This window comes from Sciurus carolinensis, chromosome 2 (genome assembly GCF_902686445.1).
Source record: "Sciurus carolinensis chromosome 2, mSciCar1.2, whole genome shotgun sequence".
Classification (NCBI taxonomy): Eukaryota; Metazoa; Chordata; class Mammalia; order Rodentia; family Sciuridae; genus Sciurus; species Sciurus carolinensis.
In genome coordinates, this window is record NC_062214.1 from 21,988,293 (window position 1) to 22,015,252 (window position 26,960).

Here is a 26,960-nt window from a genome sequence, read left to right on the forward strand (position 1 = left end):
GAAGCCCTAAGCAACAAAGCAAGAACCTGTCTCTAAATAAAAAATTAAAAAGGCTGGGGATGTGGCTCAGAGGTTAAGTGTCCCTGGGTTCAATCCCCGGTACAAAAAAAAAAAAAAAAATTCCAGTAGGCACAGTGGTGCACACTTGTAACTCTAGCAACCTGGGAGGCTGAGGCAGGAGGATTCAAAGTTTGTAGCCAATCTCAGAAACTTAGTGAGGTCCTAAGCAACTTAGTGAGACCATCTCAAAATAAAAAATGAAAAATAAAAAAGCTGGTAATGTTGCTCAGTGGTTAAACACCCCTGGATTCAATCCCCAGTACCCCCCCACCAATAATTTACAAATGAAAAGAATAGACTATATACAACATAACTATGCTAAAGAAAACTCACAAAAGACATAAGCAAAATATAAAATTATATACAACATACCAAATATGGTACCTATTATTTCCTAGAATAATAAGAAGTTAAACAATGAAAATTTTCTTGTTATGGGACAAGAAATCTTTTTTAAAAAATTAGTTTTTTTGTACTTTTCCATGTTTTCTAATATGGTAGTCACATTATTTTCCTAGTAGAAAGAATCACCATTTCCTTTATATTATATTTTACTTCTCCCCAGAACAGTGCTCCTTTGAGTAGAGAAACATGGTGATGAAAACATGGTCAGGAAACCAGGAGGGGGGCTGGGGGCACAGTTCAGTGATGGAGCGTATACCAAGCATGTGCAACTGCCTAGGTTCAATCCCCAGTATCAAACAGACGAGAAGCTAGGTGAGCCATTGGGACCAGCCTGCGGAACCAGTCTACCAAGGCCCAAGTCTCACACACAGTGGGTATTCCCCAAAGGGAAGAGAGTTCATTTGGAACATATGTCACTGATGGCACCAGTTAAGTGACATCATTCACTCCTGGGATATTATGGTCCTTGTCAAAATGGGAGATTACTAGGACACAGAGGACAAAAGATTCATAAATTTAGTCTTTAAGGAAGCCTGGATCAAAATCAAAGCATAATAGAATTTTTTTTAAGTAAAGGGTAAATTACTAAAACCAATTTATTCCCATTTCAGAAAGCAGTACGGAACTCTCTATTTCCAAGTAGTTACTGATAATACCATTTAGATGCTCTGTGCTCTTCTGCATGTTTTTGTTTTGTTTTGTTTCGATTTTGGTGCTAGGAACTGAACCCAGGGGTGTTTAATCTCTTGAGTCACATCCCCAGCCTTTCTTCTTCTTATTTTTTTTTTTTTTAATTTTGAGATAAGGCCTAGGTAAGTAGCTGAGGCTGCCCTTGAACTTGTGATCCTCCTGCCAAAGCCTCCCAAGTTGCTGGGATTATAGACTTACACCACCCTGCCTAGCCTCTTCTATATGTTTAAGATTTTTATTGGGATGAAACAAGATAGCACAGAGCTCTCTCCCAGACACCAGTAGTGTTATCATACATGTATATATGGTAATAATGTCTGTCTCATTCTACTGTCCTTCCCATTCCCACTGCCCCACCCCAGCACCTATAACTTCTAATAGAATATGACAAAAGTGACAGTATGTCACTTCTGTGATTATGTTACAAAAGACTATAATGTCTGTCTTATGAGTAGACATTCTCCTTTGCTAGTTTACAGAAACAAGTTAGGTTGTGAGCTCTGCAGAGAGGACCATAAGGAAAGATCTTAGAGGGCCAGGAAAAAAACAAAGGCCCTTGGTCTGCCAGCCTGCAAGGAATTGAATGCTGCCAACAACCATACAGGTCTGGATCCTTCACCCCAGCAGGTTTTCAGATAAGAATGCAGCCCAGTTCAACACTTCGATAGAGTGCAGAGGACCATGCTGCTCTTGACCTTCTCACCTACAGAAATTGTGAGAAAAAGTGTTGTTTTAAACCACTATAAAGTAATAATTGTTACACAGTATTTGATAACAGTGAGATCAACAGCCTACATGTTTTCCATAAACCTGGGTGATTCTTTATACTTTTCCTTTTATAATAGTATATACTATTTCATACTTTAAAAAAAAAAAAGCTTTCAAATATGCTTTCTGTAGAAGTCCTGCTTAATACTTTTGTTGAATGCCCATTGTCATTAGTTATCTCCAAACTTCACAAGTAGATGACTCTGATGACAGTATTAGTTGGGCTGTATTCCTTGCCCATGTCAATCTAAGTGTCATCCTGTTCTCAACCTCATCTATTGTCATTTCAAAGTAAGGCCTCAGTTCCTATCCAGCCAACTGCAGGCCGCAATGACTGCTTCACTCTCTCATAGTTCATACCTCACTTGTAATAAGCCTTCTTCCTGCCATTTCTCCCTGGCTCAGCTAGGCTTCACTTCCATCTAGACCCAGCTCATTCCAAAAACAGGAAGGCATCCAGATGGCCCTGGCTCTCAGAGACCACATGCCATCTACTCCTGGCACAAACGACTATCTGCTGCACCTCATCATTAGCACTTAGCATCTGGCTCCTGGATCCTGCTATCTGTCACTTCTCCAGCCAGAAGAAAGGGCCACTTCTCATTGTCTTGTGCTGCCTCATATAGTTGATATTCTTGTCAGCAATAATACCATAGGGCCCAGCAGTTTAATACCTTTTGACAAATACTTCAAATACGACAATGACTGATGTATTTTTCATGTCTGTGAAGGAATAATTTTCTTAGCTTCAAAGCAACAAAAAGCAATCAAAGGAAAACACAAACAGATTTAAATAGTCACAAGTCTGGTCAAATGCTCAGAATAGAAAAATAACCAAAATTTTCACAAGTGGAGGAGCAGTTAAACAAATCACGGCAACTCTATATTATGTTTAAAAAAAATTGGTACTGAGGTTGAATACAGGGGCACTTTACCACTGAGCTAAATTCCCACCTCTTTTTAAAGGTTTTTTATTTTGAGACAAGGTCTTGCTAAGTTTCTGGGAATCATGCTAAATTGCTGAGGCTGGCCTCAAACTTGTGATCCTACTGCCTCAGGCTCCTGAGTTGCTGGGATAATAGGCATGCACTCCCACACCCAACCTGTATTATGTAATTCTAACAAACCCTTAAAAAAATGATACAAATAACCAAGGTATATTGTTAAGTGAAAACAGAAGTTACCAGTATATGTGGAATGACTCCATTTATGATTACAGGTGAAAAATGAAAACAAGATGTTTGTACAGTGAATGTCACCATTGTGTACATCCATAAGACTGGGGTCCTAATTAGAAAAAGATATATTCTGTGCTTGTATAATTATATCAAAACAGATTCTACATTCATATAAAACTGAAAAGAACCAATAAAATTAAAAAAAAAAAAAAACATAGTTTCCAATCCATGAAAAATAAATAAATAAATAAAGCATTGAAGCCCAGTGGAGTGATACACACCTATAATCCCAGTTATTAGGGAGGCTAAGGCAGGAGGATCACAAGTTTGAGGCTAGCTTCAGCAATTTAGTGAAACCCTATCTCAAAATTTAAAACAGAAGGGCTAGGGATGTAGCTCAGTGGTATAGTACCCCTAGATTCAATCCCCAGTACCAAAAAGTAGAAAAAAAGAAAAGAAAACTGAAAAAGAAAAGGCACTGGAAAGAAACCTGGATAGACGTTAACCTATTGACAGTAGCTTCTTTTAGAGATAAAGAACTTCCACATTTTCTCTACATATTTCAGGAGCAATGAGCAAACCTAGCACTCAGATAACTTGGGTTCTTAAATACAATTTTCCACTTTAAATTAATCAGAACTTCTTGGAGAAATGGCTAAATGTAGAGTTAGTTAAGTACAAGATAAGCTTGGAACACATTAATATGCCAGAAAATAAGGAAGTGCTCACAGAATGACAAAGACATAGAAACCCATTTGAAGGGCTCCCACTGGCCAAATCTGGAACAATCTGGATATTTTTTAAAATGATAGGAACAGATTATAAACATAAAACAAAAGAACCAATGAGCCCATGCAGACATAAATAAGTAAGGTAGAGAAAGAATGGATAAAGGAAAGAAAGTTCCTCCCTATGACAGAAATTAATAAATACAGAAGGAATGACAAGAGTTAGAAACCACTATTTGGCACCCACCGGAGTAAAAACGGCTTCAAGCAAGAAATACCAGCGAATACAAAAATAGTGGCTGAAAGTTTGGTAAGGAAACAAGACATTTACGTAGTATTAAGGTATCTCCTCACAAGAAATTCACTATAAAGGGGAAAATAAGAGTTTTACAATGGAAAATTCTGATACTATCTTATGCAAGTAATCATTTAATACTATAATCAAAGTGTGTGTATGTGTGTTTGTGTGTGTGTATCCATAATACATCCTTACCCTTTGCAAGTGCATTCTGTCAGGATACACACATACCTGTTTGTCTCTTTTACTGGTGTCTCTCTATGTATATACATACATATACATATAGATATATTCATATATGTACATATGTATAAAATATATGTGTAGTCAGGAGCAGTGGCACACACCTATAATCCCAGCGGATGGGGGGATGAGACAGGAGAATCACGAGTTCAAAGATAGCCTCAGCAATGATGAGGTGCTAAACAACAGTGAGACCCCATCTCTAAATAAAATACAAAAAATAGGGCTGGGGCTGGGGCTCAGCGGTCAAGTGCCCTTGAGTTCAATCCCTAATACGCCCCAAAATTATACATGTGTGTATAAAATGTATGTATATATGTATAAAATATGTGAGTATATATATTTACATAGATGTAGATCTCATTCATATATAAATATCCACATATACACTAAATATATACCATATGTACTATGTATTACATATGTATACACATATATGTAGCATGTGTGCATGTGTGTATATGTGCACACATGTATATAGACTTAAGAAAAATACTTTGAGGTCACAAAATAGCTGGATGAAAGGAAAGCAATCCTACAATCCACAGTTCTGGTGAATATTTCAATGCTCTCCCAAAGAATGCATTTGGCTCCCACCTAAAAATAAAATAAAATCACTGAGCATTCACTCCACAAGATGGCAGAGCTGTCCCACTGCCAGAGCTGGGTTTGGAGCAGCCAGCTGCCTCTTCAGCTCTTCAATTCTGTGTTGCCTTCACCAGTTCCTCCTCCTGCTGCCCAAAAGCCTCCTTCACACCAATTTCTCAGCAAGTGACTCCACCTCAGTTTAGAAACACCAAGGTTTTAGCAGCAGCTTGGGGCAGTGATCACTAATCAGTGACTCAGGCCCCTGGGAGGTCTAGCTGGATGTTCTGCGGAAGATCCTGCCCCATTTCCTGCTCACTTACATAATACATTCCTGGTAAATGATTCTCAGCAACAGCCTCTCCTACAGCAATCTTTCTGAATCCTCTTCTATTTACCACCAAGCTTTTTTTCCAAAGAAACACAAGAACACCACTACTCCTAAATCAATACATTTCTCCCTCAAATTAAAGAATTCTGAGGGTGCCAGTCTGTCCTGGAGTACCCCACATGATGTGCAGCACACACTGCCCTTCAAACCTAGCTGCCCTCTCCACCTCTCAGTCTAAATGTACACACTGCTCTAACAAGCCCTCATGGGAGTTCTGTATCATGTATGTAAAGATGCTAAAGGCAGCAATTCCACTTGACGTAATAGCACCCATCAGATGGAATGAGACACCCAGACAGAAGATAGGAGTTAGAGGTTCAGTATTACCAATCAAGTGGGAAATGTGCAACTGTCTAGTTCACTTGTTTTTGCCACACATTAGGCTCCTTGTCTATAAAACTGGGAGAATTAATTAATAGTGAAAACTTAGAAATAACTAATGACTTTAAGCAGAGGCTAGTTACATAAACTTTGTTCATCCATATAATGAAATAAACCATGTCACTGTGAAAGAGACAGGAACTGATGTGGGAAAATACCATATATGAAAATGGCAAGTCACTGAATATAATAATATGATCCCATTCTTTCTTTTTTTTTTTTTAAAGCCATGTGTGTTATATATGGTTTATATGCACAGACCATATCTAGAAGGATGGAACCAAACACCAAGTTGTAACATGTTTCCTTCAAGAAAACAGGGCTACTGCTGGGTACAGTGGCACATGCTAATAATCCCAACAACTGCTGAGGCAGGATGATGACAAGTTCAAGGATAGTCTGGGCAATTCATCAAGACCCTGTCTCAAAATAAAAACTTAAAGGGCCGGGGGATGTAGCTTAGTAGTAGAGTGCCCCTGGGTTCAATTTCTAGTTCCATAATATATGAAGAGATAAATAAATGGGACTACATAAGGGAGAACTTTTCATTCTCTTTTGCTCAGTTTTAATTTTTCCTTGCATATGCTGAAATTTATAGGGGAAAAAAGGGAAATTGACTTTTAATTTAAAAAATTTTAAACATGGGGTGTCTAGCTGCCTTAACTCAGAGACTTAAAAGTTGTAAAGACTCATTAAAAACAAGTATGCGTAAATATAAGGACCTGGTCTTCCTCAATGAATATCTTGCCTGTGAAAAATCAAATTTCTTTTAATAATCAAGATTAAGCAGAATCTTTCATTGTTTTCTCAAAAATAATGAACATAGCTGGGTATGGTGGCATATTCCAATTACTGAGGAGGCTAAGGCATGAGGATAACAAGTTCAAGGCCATCCTCAGCAACTTAGTGAGATCCTGTCTCAAATGTGGGGTGTGGGGGTGGGTACTGGGGATACAGAGTGATAGAGTGCCCCTGGATTCAATCTCTAATACAGGGAAAAGAATAAGCATACAAAGCCAACATGTGTCATGGGATGATCGTACATTCATGCATTATTATGTTTTTAAGTGAAGACCATTAATGAATAACTATGTGATTTAACCTTAGAAAACATACCAAAATAACATTTTCACAATAATTGTCAAAATATTCTCTATTTAATATTTGATATATGTTTTAAAACTGCCAAATCCAACAGGATTCTTGGAAAAGGAATTACTACACCAAAAATTAAGATACTTGAAACTCCATTTGGAAAAAGAGTTGCAATATTATGCAGATCTAGAAACAATGAAGCTGGGTGATAATCAACTAATAATGTTGTTCATCAGTTATCAACTGGCACTATCCAGGAAAATCCCTGCTTAAAAGTAAGTGTCTTGGACTGGCACTGCAGGTCAGTGCTTGCCTCATATGTGCAAGGCTCTGGGTTCAATCCTCAGCACCACATAAAAATAAACATATCAGGGCTGGGGAGATAGCTTAGTTGGTAGAGTGCTTGCCTTGCAAGCACAAGGCCCTGGGTTCGATCCCCGGCACCGCAAAAAAAAAAAAAAATACAATTAAAAAAAGTAAATATATATATCGTGTCCATCTACAACTAAAAAAAAAAATTGAAAAAAGAGAAAAAGTAAGTGTCTTGCTGGTTTTGATGGTACACACCTGTAATCCCAGCAACTCAGGAGGCTGAGGCAGGAGGATTTCAAGTTCAAGGTCAGTCTCAGCAATTTAGCAAGGCCCTAAGCAACTTAGCAAGACCCTGTCTCAAAATAAAAAAAAAGAAGGGCTGGAGATGTGGCTTGGTGGTTAAGTGCCCCTGGGTTCAATTCTGGTACTAAAAAAGAAAGAAAGAAATATCGACTATTCAAAAAATAACCTAAATGTTCATCAAAAAGGTAATGGTTAAGTATATGATAGAACATTCTATTAGAGATGAATAGTCAACCTTTAGGAAAAATAAGACAAGGTGTGGTAGTCCATGCCTGTAATTCCAACAGCTGGGGAGATCCACACAGGAGGATAACAAGTTCAAAACCAGTCTTAGCAATTTATTAAGGCCCTAAGCAACTTGGTGAGACCCTGTCTCAAAATAAAAATTTTAAAAGGGCTGGGGATGTGACTCAGTGGTTAAGTGCCCCTGGGTTCAATCTCTCGTTTTAAAAACAAAGAGTGGAAAAGAAAAGAGACAAATGTGCTAATAGAAGAGTTCAAAAATTGCTATAAAAATAAATCTGAACAATAAGCCTAGGTATGTCTCAATTACATTTAAAAATAATAAGTGTTATTTACTTCCCTATGTAAATGCACAGGAAAAAACAACGTGGACAAAGTGCAAACTAATAACAATATCCTTAACCCAAGAAAAAAATAGAAGACATCTTTCACTTTTAATCAGAGTATCTCTAATATTGTTTGTTACCAATAGCATATATTATTTATATAATGCTTTTTTGTGTGTTTGTGGTAATGGGGACAAAACCCAGGAGCACTTTACCACTGAGCTACATTTTCATCTTGTTTCATTTTTTTATTTTGAGACAGGGTCTAAGTTGCCAAGGCAGGTGTCAAACTTTCAATCATTCTGCCTCACCCTCCCAAGTTGCTATGATTATAGGTGTGTACCTTAGCACTGCTTTCTGAAAAGAAAAATAAGGGTCCAGGGTATAGCTTAATGGTAGATGGCTTGCCTAGCATGCAGGAGGCCCTGGGTTCGATCCCCAGAACAAAATGTTAATTAATTTTTAAAAATAAAAATGCACACATACACACAAAAAAGGGAGATTATATGCTTTTCACTTTTTAGGATAAAGATTGATATTTATTCAAGGTTCAACCATCCTGGATTCTGACCATTTGCCACAAACATATCATTATCAAAACTAAAAGTATGCATTATCAATTACATTCAAATGTCCAACAGTACAAAAAGCAATCGCTATGTGAGAAAAAATTCCTGTGTGACCATAAAGGTATAACATTTCCAAAGGCTGTGCACTAACACAAGATGGAAGTTTCTCTTTCATTAATGGTAGAATAACTCATACTGGAACAACCCTTCTGTAAATAATCATTATAAAATCTGGAAAAGGCACTGGGGAACACCAAAAAAATTGGCGGAAACAGAAGAGGAGTCAGACATTTGAACTAATGGAAGGGTACTAGAGGAGTTGTTCATTTTTTTAGTCTTTTTGCCCCAATTCAGACTCCAGTCAATTGCATCAGGTAGCTACAATTCACATAGAAATAGAAACTTTCAGTCTTGCTGGTTAAAGAAGCAAGACAAAGTTCAGTGCAGCTACAACTTCTGCAAGGGGTGGGGAGGAGCCATTAGAAAGAAGAAAATCACAAACAGGTGGTTCCAATTTCTGCATATAAACTTTGCCTATGTCTCTGATTTCTAAAGATAAAAGAGTTACAAACAGTCAAACAAAGACCTGAACAGAAATTTCAGCTGCTGCCCATTACAGAGAAAAAAATTTGGACTTTGAGTTCAGTCAGGTTAATTGCCCTTTAAAAAATAAAGAACTCAGTACTCCTTAGAGGAACAAACATAATACCAACTCCACAACATATCAGTCACAATGTCCAGGATAGAATCCAAAACATTAAAGCAATATGAAGAAATGTAAAATATGATCCATAGTCAAGAGAAAAGTCATTCAATAGTTATTAACCCCAAGAAAATCTAGATGTTGGAATTGATAGACAAGGACTTCAAAACAGCTATTAAAACTATGCTCATAATAAATATACACATTGGAAATCTCAGCAGAGAAGTTGAATCTAAAAAAATGTAAGTTCTAGAACTGAAAAAAATTTTTAAAAAACAGTGGATGACTTAACAGCAGATTAGAGTTGAAAGAAAGAGAATTTCAAAACAGAGGGAAATAATTATTCAACCTTGAAAGCAAGATAGACTAAAAAAAAACAAAAAAGTGGACAGAGATCCAGTAACCTATGAAATAATATGAAAATCTGACATAGCTGGGCATGGTGGCACACACCTGTAATCCCATGTGGGAAGTCAAGGCAAGGAGGATCGGAAGTTCAAAGCAAGCCTTGGAAACTTAGTGAGACCCTCAGCAACTTGGCAAGATTCTGTCTCAAAATGAAAAATAAAAAGGACTGAGGGGCTGGGGTTGTGGGTCAGTTGGAAAGTGCTTGCCTAGCATGAATGAGGCACTGGGTTCAATTCTCAGCTCCACATATATATATAAATCAATAAAATAAAGGTCCATCAACAACTAAAAAAAATAAAATAAAATAAAAAGGATTGAGGATGTGGCTCAGTGGTAAAGTGTCCCTGGGTTTAATTCCAGCTCTACCCTCCACCAAAAAAATATACATACATATACACATAGATAGATATACATCATACACACAAATACATATATACATAATTGTTTAGAGCAAAACTTATAATACTGCATGGAGAATTCTACAGCATATGTAATATAATTCATGGGACAACTAGAACATAATAGGAAGTTAATGGAACCATACAAAAATCTAAATAGAGCAGTTCAATATTTATTCTAAACTGTGAAAAGTTACGGATATATAGAGTAACCAAGGAAGGAAGGGGCAACATATCAAAAGTCTATAGAATGCAGTTTAAGTAGTACTTTCTGGGAAATTTATAATTTTAAACTCATACTAGAAATGATGAAAAAACCTAAAACCACTGAACTAAGGTATGCAAAGAATTGAAAGAAAAAAACAGAAATTAACATTTTAAAAAGACAAACAGTAGAAAAATTAAAACAAAAGATTAGTTCTTAGGAAACTCCCTCTCTCATCCTGTGGGAGGTCTGTCTCTTTTCTTCTCACTTGAATAAATCCTACTTTCTTATACTCAAAAAAAGTTCTTAGAAACTACTAACAAAATCGATAAATTCTTAGCCATGCTAATCAAGAAGAGAGGGAACACAAAATTACCAAAATCAGCAATGAAAAGGGTAGAGTGGAGCTGAGGTTGTGGCTCAGAGGTAGAGCGCTTGCCTAGCATGTGAGGCACTGGGTTTGATTCTCAGCACCACATATAAAGGTCCATTGACATCTTAAAATATTTTTAAAAAGGGGGTAGAGCATGAAAATAAGAATATTATTAATAAGAGGTGATAAATACATCATTAGAAAAGTCTTTTTTTTTTTTTTTTTTTTTTTAGTTCATAATCAAAGCACAAGCAAAAGTATATGTAAAAAGAAGTTTGAGTTAACTCTAAATATGAACCTTCCACAGTGGAAATCTCTTGTAATTCAGCAAGGGGAGATGTCGCTTCTGTTTCATAGTGTTTTCTCCCATTGAGTTGCAGTTCAATTCCAGGCCTGCAGCCCCCAATCCATCCCCAAAGGAATGGCAAGTTAGTGCAGATGAGACCTGGCCAGCTTCCAAAGGAGATTTCAACTGACCTAGAAAAGAGAAAAAAAAGAAAAAAGAAAGCACGGACATGATATATACACATATAGATAGATATACACACACAAACACATCAATCAATCAATCTGGAAACCTGGAAACCAAAAGTCCCACAACAGACAAAGAAATTCAGGGACTTGGAGGAAGTCATGCATCTGATAACACATAAGAGTACTTTCGGTGGTTAGGTGCTATGGCACATGTCTGTAATCCCAGGGGCTCAGGAGGCTGAGGCAGGAAGATTAGGAGTTTAAAGCCAGCCTTAGCAAAAGCAAGGTAATAAGCAACTCAGTGAGATCCTGTCTTTAAATAAAATATAAAATAGAGCTGGGGATGTGGCTCAGTGGTTGAATGTCCCTGAGTTCAATTCCCAGTATCCACCCCCATCCCCCCAAAAAATACTTTCAGTCAGGTGCAATGGCACACACCTATAATCCCAGCAGCACTGGGGCGGGGGGAGGTGCTGAAGCAGGAGGATCATGAGTTCAAAGCCAGCCTCAGCAATTTAATGAGGCAACTTAGTGAGACCATGTCTCAAAAAAAAAAAAAAAGTGGGGGGCCGGGGGTGGGGGGTGTGGAGTTGTAAGTCAGTGGTGGAACGCTTGCCTAGCACGTGCAACACACTGAATTCAATTCTCAGCACCACATATAAATAAGTGAAATAAAAGTCCAGTGACAACTAAAAAATTAAAAAGTATATTCACAGGTTCCAGCTCATACAGCCAAGACTGTGAGCATTTTAAGAATGAGGCTGTAAGTGAAAGGAGAAATTACTGGAAATGTCAACAAATGGCAGAGGCATGGAGTGAGATGGCAGGAGAAAGACAGAGACAGGGTTCTTCTAGTACTGTACTCCAACCCAACAAGCAGTGATATATGAACAAAACTAACCACAAATGCATCCAAAAAGTTTGTCTACTGAATGAATAATCAGGGAAGAACAATATAAGCATACTGCAGCTCATTTAATAATTAGATTTCAAGACAATCTAACACTTATGGAAGTCGGAGATTGGTTCTCACTAGAAAAGCACAGGTTGGCAAAACAATTCCAAAACAGACTCTGACTCACCTCCTTCAGGTTCCTTTGTACTAGATGACTTGTCTTGTGAAGGATCCGTACCAACTTTATCAGTCAAATCTGGTACAACCAAGTCAGGATCCAGGATCTCGTGGGTTCCGTTAGTGGACAGCCTGGAAGACCGTCTCCTGGACAAGTCTTTGTCAGTGTTTTCAGAACAATTTTTTGACTTTTCCTGGGCTATAAACCATTAAGAGAGTTGTCATCCAGAGAGCAACCGGAATAAATAACTGTTACTACAGATTTCTGGGTTAACTGCCACTATAAGGAATTTATAAGAGAGACTTCTGGAATGTTAGATTATTATCCTTTCCTTATAGTTTCAAGAAAAAGCAAAGTCTCTGCCAGGATAGATTTTACTTTGTTAAGAACTGAGAGTCTGAAAATATGTGCCAGATCATATCCCAATCTTGACAACTAAGTTCTACTTTGGAGTTTCCCAACATGAGAGTCTATAATGTTAACTTCCAAAGTCAACTGAGGTTTTGTTTATTTGTTTGAGGGGCAGGTTACCGGGGATTGAACCTAGGGCTTCACATGCTAGGCAATCAAGTTTTATAAGAACCTTATTTAGAGGCATCACAAATTCTTTAATAGGGTATTTTTTTAATCAATAAAATAAAATTTTTAAAAAGTTTCACTTTGGGTATAAAGTCCATTCCTTTCTAAGCCTTTACATTTCCAGAGGAGTTAAAATCAAATGTAGTTAATGGAAATGGATATGATACCACTGAACCCAACACTAATACCATTTTGTGTTTCTTCTCACAAAAACTCCTAATTCAACTATATTCCATCACATTAGTTTATGCAATGAAGGACAATCTTTTTGGGGGGCAGAGTAAGGGGATCAAATCCAAGGATGCTTTACCACTAAGCTATAGCCCCAGCTCTTTTTATATTTTATTTTGAGACTGAGTCTAAGTTGCTTTAAAACTTGCTAAATTGCCCAGGCTGGCCATGAACTGTCAATTCTCCTGACTCAGAATCCTGAGTCAATGGGATTACAGGCATGTGTTAACCATGTCCAGCACAGGAACAATCATCAGAGCCTATAAGGCATAGGGGACAGGATGGACCAAGGGGAGGCTGACCCAAATAATGCCCAATTCTAGCCACACATATACAAATTGGAGACTCACATGAACTTTTATCAAGTCGAGGACGTTTTAATGGGATGTCACTTCCTTTTGATATTTTCCGTCTTCTCAATTCCAATGTTATTGGTTGCAAAGTTTGAGAATTTGAATCCACAGCTATGATACAGAACCACACAAAAAAGATACGTAATTTCTTAGTGTCAAATCTTGCATTTTATATAAAAATTACTTGACATATGCAGATAACCTTACATTATAAATAAACCCTCAAAAGGGGCACTCTTTTCAAAGCAAAAGAATAAACAGTGAAAAGAGTGAGAAATTACTACCTCTGGGACATGCTGACACTCTGCAGATTGGTATCCTAAATGTCTTTTGTATTTTCTCCTATGACCCAGCTCTCCTAAGAAAACCACAGTGCAACATGACTGCTTAAAAATCTGAAGATGCATGAGCAATGGCAAAGTTATTTTTGTTACTGTTAAATCATCTCATCAAAATTTGACCTATCTAGAAAAAAAAGTGGGGGGAAAAATCTAACTTATCCAATATTCAGGAAATCCATCATGCATGCTAATTCCTAAAATGTATATCATAGAACTAGGGTTTGATTACTGTTTTCAATTTCTTCTTGCTGAATTTGTTATCATTAGTTCTAGTTCTGAAGGTTAAAAAGAATGTCAACATTTATATTCTTTAAAAAAAACAATCCCAGGCAAATCTCAGAAGAGCATGCTTTTGACAGTGTTGTAAGCAGCTCTCACAGAATTCAGCAGTGCAGACGCAAAGCCCTTGGAGTGTGCTCACTCTTTATTTTTAAGCCTAAAACTTATAAAATTCTCCCCAATCTGAAAAAATGAGAATCCAAAAGACAGGCAGACAGAAGCAAAAAAAAAAGGGGGGGGGGGGAAATTGGGGAGCTTTTGGCAGGAAGACAGGGCTAAAGTGTCTAAAAGAAGAGTGAACACAGAAAGGGGAAGAGATAGGAAGGCAAGTAAATGGTAAGAGAAGGGAGAGGGATGAAAGAAGAAATAGAGAGAGAAAAAATTCAGATTCTAAGTTCAATATCTGCATGTCTGCCATGTCAAATGGCTGAACACAAACAGGGCTGAGCTCTAAGGAGGCCACCCTCATTCTTGGCTCTTCCTGTGTTCAGACTTCTTAACATGCCAGCATTATTCTGTTCCAAGTTGTGAGAACTTGGATCACACACATTCCAAGTTAAATACAAATACAAACAACCCTCTCAAAATAGCTCGGATCCTGTTCCCAATCAATTCTATACAAGCTAGGAAAACCTACCAAATCAATGAAAACTTATTCCAAACAAGGGGATTTGAACTATGTATGAGATATTTGGCAAGCCTTCCTCTTTTTGTTCTGGGGATCGAACCCAGGGATACTTTTACCACTAAGCTACATCTCAAGTCTTTTTTTTTTTTTTTTTGGATACTAAGGATTGAACGGGCTCTTTTTTTGTGGGGGAGGTGGGATGGAGGGGCAGGTACCAGGGATTGAACTCAGGGGCACTCGACCACTGAGACACATCCCCAGCCTTATTTTGTATTTTATTTAGAGACAGGGTCTCATTGAGTTGCTTAGGGCCTACTTTTTCTGAGGCTGGCTTTGAACTCATGATCCTCCTGCCTCAGCCTCCCAAGCCGCTGGGATTACAGGTATTAGCCACCATGCCCAGCTGAATGGGCTCTTTATCACTGTTACATTCCCAGTCCTTTTTTTTTTCTTTAGACAGGATCTCACTAAGTTACTGAGGCTGGCCTTGATGTTAGGGTTTCATTAAGTTGCTAAGGCTGGTCTCAAAATTTTGATCCTTCAGCCTCAGCCTCCTGAGTAGCAAGGATTGCAGGCATGTTCCATCATGCCCAGCAAGCCTCTTTCCTTTTGATACCATTTACAAATGAGGACTGGGACTGACTATACAGAACTTGAGTACTGTTAATAATTCACATTGCCAAGAGGATGTGGAGAAAAGGGAACATCTTTACACTGTTGGTGGGATTGTACATTAGCACAACCATTAAGGAAATCATTGTGGAAGTTCCTCAAAAGACTAGGAATGGAACCACCATATGACCCAGGTATACCACTCCTGAGTTTTTACCCTAAAGAATTAAAAGTCATCATACTACAGTGATACATGCATACAAATATTTCTAGCAACACAATTCACAATAGCTAAACTGTGGAACCAGCCTAGGTGTCTGTCAGTGGGTAAATGGATAAAGAAAATGTGGTATATACACAATGGATTTTTACTGAGTCACAACAGAATTATGTCATTTGCAGGAAAATGGGTGGAACGTGAGAACATTATGTTAAGCGAAATAAGCCAAACTCAATAAGCCAAGGATTGTATGTTTTCTCTCATATGTAGAAGCTAGAGAGGAAAAAGGAAACGAAAGGTGGTTGCAGGGGTGGTTCTCATGAAATCATGAAAATCAAAGAGAGATCTATAGTGTATGGGAAAGGGATAGGGAGAGGGAGGAGGAAAGGGAAAGGAGAAATACTAGGGGATGATATTGGTCAAATTATACTTATATTGTATGCATGTACAAATATATAACAATGAATCCCACCATTATATACAACTGTAATCCAATTATTAAAAAAAAAAAAAAAAAAAAAGGGTTAAAAAAATACACAATATCAAATCCCCATGAAGACATTCTGACTGGGGAGGGCAGAAGCATAGCTGGAATCTGCTTTTATAAATGCTTCAGACAAAGTGAACTGTATACTGAGAAAATATCCTTTTTTCTATTAAATTTCTCCTACCTGGTTTGAAATCCTGCCTTTAAAAAGCAATAAACTAAATCCCCATTTCCTTATCTGAGTTAAGTCATATGGCTTCATAGAAGCAGTTTGCAAATTAGGGGTACAACTAACCCAGGACATACTTCAAAAGGGTACAAGCCAGAGCATGAATAGCTAAAGGGGAATCCATTTCAAAACACTCAACTCTCACATATACTCTTTTCTCAATTAACCTGAAGTACACATCAGATTTTCACCAGGTAACATCTTCCACCTCTCCTTGTATAAAACTATCCTTTTCTCACAGTACAAAAAAGCCTGCCTATCACTCAGCCCACATCTTAAAATGGTGTACTACCTAGAGGTTTTAAACCTCCAGATTCTCAACTGGGGTTCTTCATCTGAACAGAGAACACAGAGGTTATTTCCCTGAGAGTGGTATACAACTATTACTATTCTCAATGTACAGAAGTCAATTCATCACAGATCATGGACACCTTGGGCATTAGGGCTAATTCTCTCTCAGAAGACTGTCTAGAAAGCAACTATATTTAAGGACAGTACTGTCCTTACAGTATAATGTACAACAGAAGTATAATGAAAGTCACTAATAGAAGTCACACATAATTTTTTAAAATTTTAGTCATATTAACAAGTTTTTTAAATCAAATTAATTTTAAGAATACATTTTATTTAAACATATTAATACATTTAAAAACATTTAGTCAATATAAAAAAAATTACTGGGGCTGGGGATGTAGCTTAGTGGTAAAGCACTTGCCTAGTATACAGAAGGCCCTGGGTTTGAGCCCCATCACCACACACACACACACACACACACACACACACACACAAAAGAGAGAGAGAGAGAGAGAGAGAGAGAGAGAAAGAGAGATTTTGCAGTCTTTTTTTGTACTCAGTGTTTGAAATCCAAACGTTCATTTTACACTTACAGCACATCTCAAATCCAGGAGCTCAACAGCCACATGTGCCTTATAGCTACAATAATAAGCAGCACAGATCTAGACCCTATTTAGGCATAAGGACAAGTTTAGCATCTCAGCTCTTTTTTGTTGTTGTTGTTGTTACCAGAGATTGAACCCAGGGATATATAACCACTGAACGACATCCCCAGTCCTTTTTATTTTGAAACAGGGTTTTGCTAAGTTATTGAGGCTGGCTTTGAACTTGTGATCTACCTGCTTTAGCTTCCCCAGCCACTGGGGATTACAGGCATGTGCCACCATGCCCAGAAGTATCCTCAGCTCTTAAGGGTAAAATCCAGCTATAGTCACTGAAAGGAGAAGTCCCTTATTTCATCTGAGGACAAATTGGTCTATTATCTAATTTCCTATAACATTAGAATTCAGATATGAGAAGCTAGTCTATTGGGAGTGAAACAAAATACATTTATTTGATGTAAATTAAGGTAGACTTTTTCCCTCAGAAATTGGATCTGATGGAACAGTTTGGTTTGATAGGGAGGATTGGCTTTGCAAGCTACACCATTAGAGAATAATGAATAAGCTAACATTGTCATTCCACAGTTTTGATAAAAATTTATTTTACATCAAATTTTATATTTTAAAGTTATTTGAAGTTATTTAACCCTGCATTAAAAGAAAACTAGGTATTACTTGAAAATGTGCTAAGAGATCCACAGTTTTTCAATAATCATGTGGGGAACACGCAAGGAAGAATGTCTAAAAACCAATGCTACATATTTAAACACGAACACATTTGGTCTAGACACCCTAGGGAATTTTTCATGTTATACAATCAATCTGGAGAATGAGTAGTATTTGGCTTAGGAAGGAATCAGAATTTGTTTCTTTCTTGGTTATTCTAGGAGTTCCAACCTTTACTTCCTTTTTTAATAACTATATCTTCTTCTAAATCTCTGCCCTCTAACCTTGACTCTTATCAATTAGCCATCCCAGCTTTTTATTTTTACTATTTATTTATTTTGCAGTGCTGAGGATTAAAGTCAGGGTCCTTCACATGCTAAGCAAGCACTCTACCAACTGAGCTATATACACCCAGCTCTCAACTTTTTATTTAGACTACAAAAATTTCAAATCAATAATCACTCTTTAGAGAGATCAATTTCAAAATGCACCTATGCCTCCCTAGCTCCAGCATCATTTTGGCCCACCTTTTCCTTTTTTTATTTTTCTTTTTTCTGGTTTTTGGTTTTTGGAATTGAAATCAGGGTCTTATGTACACTTAGGTCATGCTCTAACACTGAGCTACACTCCCAGCCCGTGCCTACCCTTATTTTCCTCCTCTCTTTTCCCCTTTCATGTCTATCTAATTAAAACTTAATTTCCTGGACTGGGGTTGTGGCTCAGTGGTAGTGCGCATGAGGTCCTGGGTTGGGTCCTCAGTACCACATAAAAATAAAATAAAGGTACTGTGTCCACCTACAACTAAATATATATAATTTTTTAAAAAAGAGAACTGTATTTCCTAATCCCAGGTTTTATCAGATTTCCTTAAACTGAGATCATATGAACAGACAAGCAAAAGACCTTGGCTCATTGGGCTTTGTTATATAAGCTGAAGTCTCTGAGGACAGTCTACCACCCCAGAGATGGGTCATGACCACACTTCCCAACATGCCTCACTTAGAGCCAGTTCCCTGGCACAACTTGCCTTGAATCACAGCCAAAGTCAGTCAGAAACATGAAGAACTGAAGTGCAGAAGGTACAAAGACCTGCGAAAGGCCACAGAACATTCTGGCATCACCCACTGCAGAGCCCACTTGGGAAACTCACCAGTAGGAGCTATGGAAGGGGGTCTGCCTCGTTTTCTTTTTGGCTCCCTCAAGTTCTCTTGTGGACTCTTCACAATATCGTTTTCAGGTTTTTTATCCACTTGGGTGTCTGCAGAGTACTCCCTGTCATTCTCTGAAATGTTCTCTTTATCTTCCTTCTCGTTCTTGGGAAGGCTTTTCTCCAACACCTTCCCTTTTTCAGCACAGATCAACTTTCCTTCTTTGTCAGGCAGCTTGGGTCGCTTTTCTGACTTTAAGGCTTTGTCCTCTTTGTCTTTCTTCACATTGACCGTGGCTTTTCTCTGTTCTTTAAATTTCTCTCGTTTATCGGGAGATGATGAAAGACTTTTGTGATCTGTTTCTTTAGGCCTAGCATTACCCACAATATTCTAAAATGAGCAAAATATCGATGAAACACACTTTGTGATTACTTGCAAATAAAAAATTAGAAGGTTGTTTGCAAATTTAAGAAGAAACTAAAGGAGGACATTTGCCATGTCACATAATGCAAAGCACCACTGAAAATATTCACCTATATGCTGCAGTTTGAGAACCAATCCTAAGCTTAACAAAAATAACTACCACGTTCAATTTCTTCTGAGACAGAATCGTCATTCTTCTCAATGAGGATGAATAAGTCACTAGCGAATAGTTAAAGGAACAGACAACTACCTAGGATCTTTTCTGGAAGCAATTATTCTGACAGAGGTGTTCTAGGAAAATGCTCTCAGGTTCTGAACTCCTTGTCTTTAGCCTGACTCAGGGCTTTTCAGAGGCCCACCTCAGTTTGCAAGTGTATGCTGATGCCTAGTTTTTGTGTAGAGAAAAACCCAAACTGGTAACTGGGAGGTTCTAAATACAATTTCCCAGTTCTAGACAAGCTCATAATTCCGTTATTTTTATCTATATTCATATATACTCATTCCAGAAACTTAACACAAACAAATGCCAAATTTAAGGCCAAAATAACATTGTAGCATACATATGGTTCTTAAATGTCTGAAAGGAAAATAATTGAAGAGAAAGCATCATTAGAACCAAAACTTTATAATTTTGTCAACTTCCTGAAGAGGAAATCCAGAAGGCAAAAAAATATTCTTGAGACTACCTTCATAGGTATCATGTCTCAATCTTCAATGTATGTATAGAAGAATTTGTTAAACATTTGTCAAAACATTTGCTCATCACAGGAAAAAACCCAACAGGTTACAAAATCACCAAATATTGTCCCATCAACTATCACTGAAAGGTGAGTAACTTGTTACGTCTCAGTAATAAAGCCTTTTACTAATTTCCTTAAGGCTGTCTTAACAGCTAATCTAATAACAGAATTTTTAAAAACACTAATTCCCAAATTTTGATCTCCACTTTCCTCTCACCTATACCATTACAATATTAAGATGACAGAGATTAACAGGAAAAAAATCATGAGTAAAGTAGAAAACTCTTCTATAGGCTCATATCTGTTTAGACCAAATTTGTGTCAACTCAGGCCCCATGCTCAGGTCAAGTACAAACAAAGTGAATGGGACACCAGAACACTATATTCCCAAATCAGGCATATCCAGCACAAGTGAGTGGTAAACCCACAGCAAAGGGTAAGTGTGTAAACCACCCAGTATGGACCTAAGTCATGGTAGAGGACAAAGCTAGATCAGGAGAAAATGTGACCAGGTCTGCTCTAGTGTTTCAACAAGTTCCCTATGATGGGTTACACCTCTGGGGGCAGGGCACAGAAAGAATGAAAAAAGAAGAGTCATCAGATACTTTTGAGAAAAGATGAGGAAAACAGGTATCAGTTAACAGTGTCCAAATATCCAGCATTTTTGAAAAAGAGAATCTGTGTTTAAAAAAATAGCAAAGATAGACAAACATGTACAACTTCTGAAAACTCATGTATTACTTTTTGGTGAGACTGTGTCATATGGAGGAAATAAAGACGTGCCATCATAACAAATGTAATGTCTTTATTTAAGAAACAAAAGTACAATGTTGGGCTGGGGAGATAGCTCAGCTGGTAGAGTGCTTGCCTCAGAAGCACAAGGCCCTGAGTTCGATCCCCAGTACCGCAAAAAAAAAAAAAAAAAAAAAAAGTACAATGTTAGCATTATTCATAACACAAAGCACAAAACCATATTTCTCACCTGATCTTTGGAAAAAGCTTTGACATGAATATGTTTGACAGTCTGAACTACTCCATCATAAAATTTCACAGTGTAAGTACCTAAAATTCAAGAAGATATGATTTTAACATGAAGTTTCATGAAAGCAGCAATTTTTCAAAGCATAAACACAAGGGAGCATAATAAATTTATGTGAGTTTTTTAAAAACTCTTCTAAGAATCACTTTCAGCTAAGGATGTAGCACAGTGGTAGAGCACTTGCTTAGTATGAATGAGGTCCTGAATTTGCTCCCCAGCAACACACACACACACCAAAAAAAAAAAAAAAAATCAAATTTAGTCCTACATATGTTCAAGATTATAACATGCTTATCTTCATGTCTTAGTCCAGATTACAGTTTGATTTTTATCTATACAACTCAAAAGTCACTTAAAAAAAACTTAATTTTTATGATGCTTCATTAAAATATAAATAATCTGCACTGAATTTAGGCTAAGAACAAAAAACAGTAAAACAATTAAAAATGTGAGGAAAATACAGACTTATTTTTTTCTTGGAGAATTATTCATTTTTGTAATTTAATATTTATTTTCTGGGCTTGGGAGCAGTAATATCTTTTTGGTTTTGTTTTCTGATGCTGGGAAATCAAATCCACAGCCTCCTCCATGCTAAGCACATGCTCCACCACTGAGCTACACCCTCAATAAATAATATCCTCCAAACTTCAAAAATTCTGCTAAAAGTATGTTTTTAGAGGTTATACTAATCTTAAAATCCATATGAATTATCTTCCTGTTACAATATTTTAAAAGAGACTTAGTCAAAACACTAAATGCTACCTGCCCTATTGTCAGTTTTATTTTATTTTTTTCCATTAGAAGAAAGTGTTAAGGATCATTCCTCCCCCGACCACTCTGTTTTGGTGCTAGGGATCAAACCTATAGCCTTGCACGTACTAAGCCCAAATTCTACCACTATGTTACACCCCAACCCTCAAATATTCATATCTTCCAAAATAAAAATTCAACTACAAAAGTTCTCATTAGTTACACACAAACCAAAGCTTTCAACCCTTTACCTCTTAGAAGCATAACTAATTCTGCATTCTTTCTCCCTTGCTCCAACCCCCAGAGATTAAAAAAAAAAAAAATTTTTTTTTAAGTTGCAGTTTATCTCAAGATTTCTAGTTAACAACTGATAATCATGTAATGGTTCACCACTAGTAAACAGTTCAATTTTCAGACTGATTTCCCACCTAATAAAAATCCCTGACAGGTGGGAGCAGAAGAATGCAACAAGGAAGTTAAGATCTCCTGGTTACTTTCTTCTTTTTCTTTCTTCTTTTAAGAGACAAGGTCCTGCTATGTTGCCCAGGTTGACTCCAAACTCCTAGGGCCAAGGGATCCTCCTCCCTCAGGCTCCTGAGTAGCTAGGACTACAGGGGCTTGCCACCAGGCCGAGCTTTACCTCATGAGTACATTCTCTCCCCAGGTCACCTTTCCTTCTGTCCTAAACAAGACTTGTCAACAGCTAGCCGACTCTCTTGTATTCAAAGTCCAACACAATCTGAGCCCATTTTTCAAGACTCTCTGTCTTTACTAGAATCAGATACCCACCAACTCAAAATGACTTGCTATCCACTAAAAGTGCCTGTAACACTCCCATCTGCATGTCTTTATCAAAATGTTTTCCTGCCTGGAATGTTCCACTTACTGATTCTCAGATGGTCAGTTCAAATGACCAAAACACTCCTGGGAAAGCTTCCTGGCCTTCTCTCTACATTTGGCACCTGGCCTGCAAAACTTCACACTTAGGTTTACCTTCATATATATATAGATTCTAACTTGAAGTAAGGCTCTTCAGGACAAAGCCAACATCTTGCATCAGTTTCTTCCTTACACAGTGCCTAGGTCACAGTAGACCAGTGTTCAAAGTGTGAACAGCAGCATCAATAACTCCTGGGAACTTGTCAGAAATGCAAATTACTAGCCCTACTTCAGATATGCTGAATCAAAAACTCTGGGAGTGGAGCACAGAACTGTTTTAACAAGTCCTGCAGGTGATTCTGATATAAAAGTCAGAGAAGCACTGTCATAGGCAATTAATAATCACCTACTGATCTTTACTCCTGGGCATTACAAAACAAAGGTGATTATTTACTGATATGTCACCAATCAGAAAGAAACTGACTAGCAAAGATATCAGGATGCATAGTTAGGCTTGGTGGAGTAAAACACCAACAATAAGATGGCAGAACATGATCCAGGAAGACTAAGGATGAAAACAGAAACAATTCTCTACATAAGGCAGCTCAGCAATGACTTGTGAGTCCCTACAACAGAGGTCTAGGATCCTCTCTTTCCAAAAACTGTCTAAAGTGCGAGGGTGCAGGCAAGCAAAAGAGTAACAATTAGTGATACTGCAGAATTCTGAACAGAACCTGCTTGTCCAAATGTGGTGTAGCTCTGCACAGCCTGGAAGTAAAGTAGGAGGGAGATGGATCAGGAAGTTTTTAAGAATCCAGTTCTAGTGAAATCTGAAAAATTAGCCCGGCGCAGTTGTATATGCCTATAATCCCAGTAACTCAGGAGGCTAAAGCAGTAAGCCTGCATGATCAACGCTGGCCTCAGCAATGTAGCAATGCCCTAAGCAATTTAGGGGAACCCTGTCTCAAAATAAAAAATAAAAAGGTCTGGGTATGTAGTTCAGTGCCTAAGTGTCCTAGGTTTAAATCCCCAGTACCAAAAATTACATGTAATTTAATTTGCTGGGAAGTCACACAAGCCTATACTTTCAACTGTTTATCATCAAAGTCAGTAACATCAAAATAAAAACTGTCATTTTTACAGACATTTCCACCATGCAAAAGGGCAATATTAGATAGTAGTACCCAACAGCTATTTGGGGTTAATTCTGAGGTTTGATTAATTAATTAATTAGTTCTGGAGTTTCCTCTTGAAGGCAGACTCCAGAATGAGGCCTTATATGAAGGACCCCCAATTCCATGGGAAGTCTAAGGCAGAGAGAGGATGAGAACCCAAGCCTGCCTGCTAACCTATGACCAGTTCTTTTCCTATAAGCTCACATTGCCCATAACTCAAGTTGCTCAGCCTATGTCTAAACTATACACCCAGAACACTGCTGGTCTCTCTGAAATGACCTAAACTATGGTCAAAGGTGCTCAAGGGCCACTGTCCTTAGATATCAATACTCTATTCCTGACCTTTTTGACTTATAGGAGACTACAAGAGATCATCTTGAAACTTCCTCCCAGGATCATGCTGAACACAGCCTAACTTGGATTTCAATAAATCAGAAGGGCCGGGTGGCATTTGCCTGTAATCTCAGTGACTTGGGAGGCTAAGGCAGGAGGATCACAAGTCTGAGGCCAGTCACAGCAACTTAGCAAGGCTCTAAGCAACTTAGTGAAACCCTATCACAAAATAAAAAATAAAAAGAGCTGGGGACGTGGGTCAATTCCTGGTAAATAAATAAGTAAATAAATAAATAAATAAATATCCAAAGGAATAATAGACAAGCCCGAAATCTACTTTCGTGGTTTCATGTATAACTAAAAGAGGGTCTTCCTGTGGAATTCTCCCACAGGTTGCGAATAACAGAGCTCTGCTATGGTCACAAACAACATCTAGTGAATACCATGTAAAAGACAGAAATCAAAATAAATACTGGCTGGGGATGTAGTTCAGTGGTACAGCACAAGCTTAGCAGCATGAGGCCCTGGATTTTAACCCCAGCAACAAAGGAAACAGTGTATTCTGTTGTATCTCCTCCAACTTGACACAAGGGTTACCACCTTGGGTTCCCTTAAGAAACCTCTGTTCTTACCCATACCAGATGAATCAAAGTTTCTCAGCCTTGCGTCTCCAAGGATTAAGAATTCCATGTATCAGACAATCTTAGAGCAACCAGGAATAGCTGAAAGGATGTTAAGAACAGAACCAGTGATGCATGCCAAGCTTATATTCTCCAAGACCAAGGAAGTAGGGATACATAGATGACTTTGGATTGGGCAATTTTGTGTTGGGGGGCGGGGGTTGTTTGGATTTTGTGTATGACGGGGGGAGTGGGATTTTGTTTGTTTTTTGTGGTATTGGGAATTGAACCCAGGAGCTATCTACCATTAAGCTACATTCACAGCCCTTTTTATTTTTTAATTTGAGATAGGGTCTTGCTAAGTTGCTAAGGCTGGCCTCAAACTTGTAATCTTCCTGCCTCAAACTCTCAAATCACTACGATTTCAGGTATGTGCCAATGTGCCTGGCTCTGGACAGATTTCTGCTGCTCTTGGATCTATCACAACTGTTACTCCAGGCCCCTTCTCTAGCCCATTCATTCTCCAAGAATCAGAGAATTCCAAAGATCACAGATGGTGGGTTCCTCAAGTCCTGAGGTTTCCACAACTTGCCTCAGTGGGTGGACAGAAATATGCATAGGATTGAAGGCCCACCTTCTCTTCCCCTAAGCCTTTACTTCTGAGCAATTTTACATACTGGGCTTAATTTCTGTAGCTGAAAATTTCCAAAACTGCTCATCTGTTACAATTCCTTGTTTGATTTCTAGTTGCTCAAATGAATCTGGAGCAAGAGTCTGTAATTACTAAGCAGGGTCTAGGACTACAGTCCCCCCCCCGACCTCTCTCTCAATAAGGCCTCCAAAGACACCACCAAGCTTCAGAAAACACAGAGCACCTTCACCTACACTAGCATTATACCAGGGAACACCAGGCCATAATCCGCAACTCCTGCCCTTTAAGGAAAACCCTCCTCCAATGCTGTGGAGAACAGCCTGGTACTGTGGGAAATGCAGGTCAGGAACTCCTGAGCCCCCACAGACCTCCACTCAGATCTCTGCTCTACCATTTATGTGCTTTAAGCAGTCTCTCCCGCAAGCTCAGTTCCTCATTTATAAAAGGAGGACAGGGTTAATAGCAATAAACTTTCCACATTTGTGTAAAGACTGAGCTAAGACATGGAAATCACCTGGCACAGGGCCTGTCACAGAGTAAGGGATCAATAAGTGATTCTAATTACCATCTACCAAGTCACTTTACAAGGGAAGCACCAATCCTTTCCCCCAACAGAAAATGACAACAAAGTGCTGTAGCACCTGCATGTGTGGGCCTCAATCTTCCTTTTATCTCTGTGCAAAGCTGTTCACAATGTACCAAATTCCCCACATTTCAAATGTAGGATCAGTTACAGCATGAAGAAAACAAAAAATAGGAACTGCTGCAGCAGAGACTTGAGCATACAGACCATTTCCATAGCATCTCCTGTTACAAAAGAACGCCTTGGGCACTGTCCCAAAGAGACTGAACTAGGGGAAAGGGGAAGCACATGACCCAAAAATATGCATGTTTTTTAGGAAGAGGGACCTGATTTGTCCACTCTGTCAAGTTAAAGAACCACAGATCCATAGGAAGAAACAATCCCCCATTTTGTCATAAATGCTAACCTACCTGCAGTTTCCCCAGAAAGAATGCCTTGCAGAGCAGAGTGCCCCTCTACTGGGGGCATGGAGTCCTGAAAGACAGGGGGCTCTGATTTCCCCCATGTTGAAAGGGGGAGTTGAGCAGTCCCAGCAAAGAGATGAGGTCAACTCACAAGAGCTAGGTTCCAAACAAAGATTCTATGAGAGGGCTGGGGAGATAGCTCAGTCGGTAGAGTGTTTGCCTTGTAAGCACAAGGCTGTGGTGTAAGCACCAAAAAAAAAAAAAAGATTCTATGAGAAAGCAGAATCCCTTCTTTTACTCCAACATAGACTGGGGGTCTACCAAGCTACCAACTACGATTGCCTTCACACTAAATGTGGCTCAGTTTCTACCACCACAGAACCATCCCAAACAAAAAGCTAATTAATATGGCACTGTCCTCCTTATTTTCCAAGTGCTAACTAATTACCCTAAGAAATTCTCAAATCATTATTTAGTTCTGATT

At 38.3% G+C, this 26,960-nt stretch overlaps 1 protein-coding gene across 1 annotated transcript in view; it reads right to left on the bottom strand.

Moving 5' to 3' along the window:
* Positions 1–26,960, bottom strand: part of Phf20 (PHD finger protein 20) — a 128,615-nt gene that overhangs the window by 43,303 nt on the left and 58,352 nt on the right. Inside the window, 6 exon segments of the mRNA XM_047538421.1 lie at positions 10,961–11,014; positions 11,017–11,139; positions 12,219–12,407; positions 13,370–13,483; positions 18,881–19,268; positions 21,024–21,103. Coding sequence (XP_047394377.1) covers positions 10,961–11,014; positions 11,017–11,139; positions 12,219–12,407; positions 13,370–13,483; positions 18,881–19,268; positions 21,024–21,103 — 948 coding nt within the window.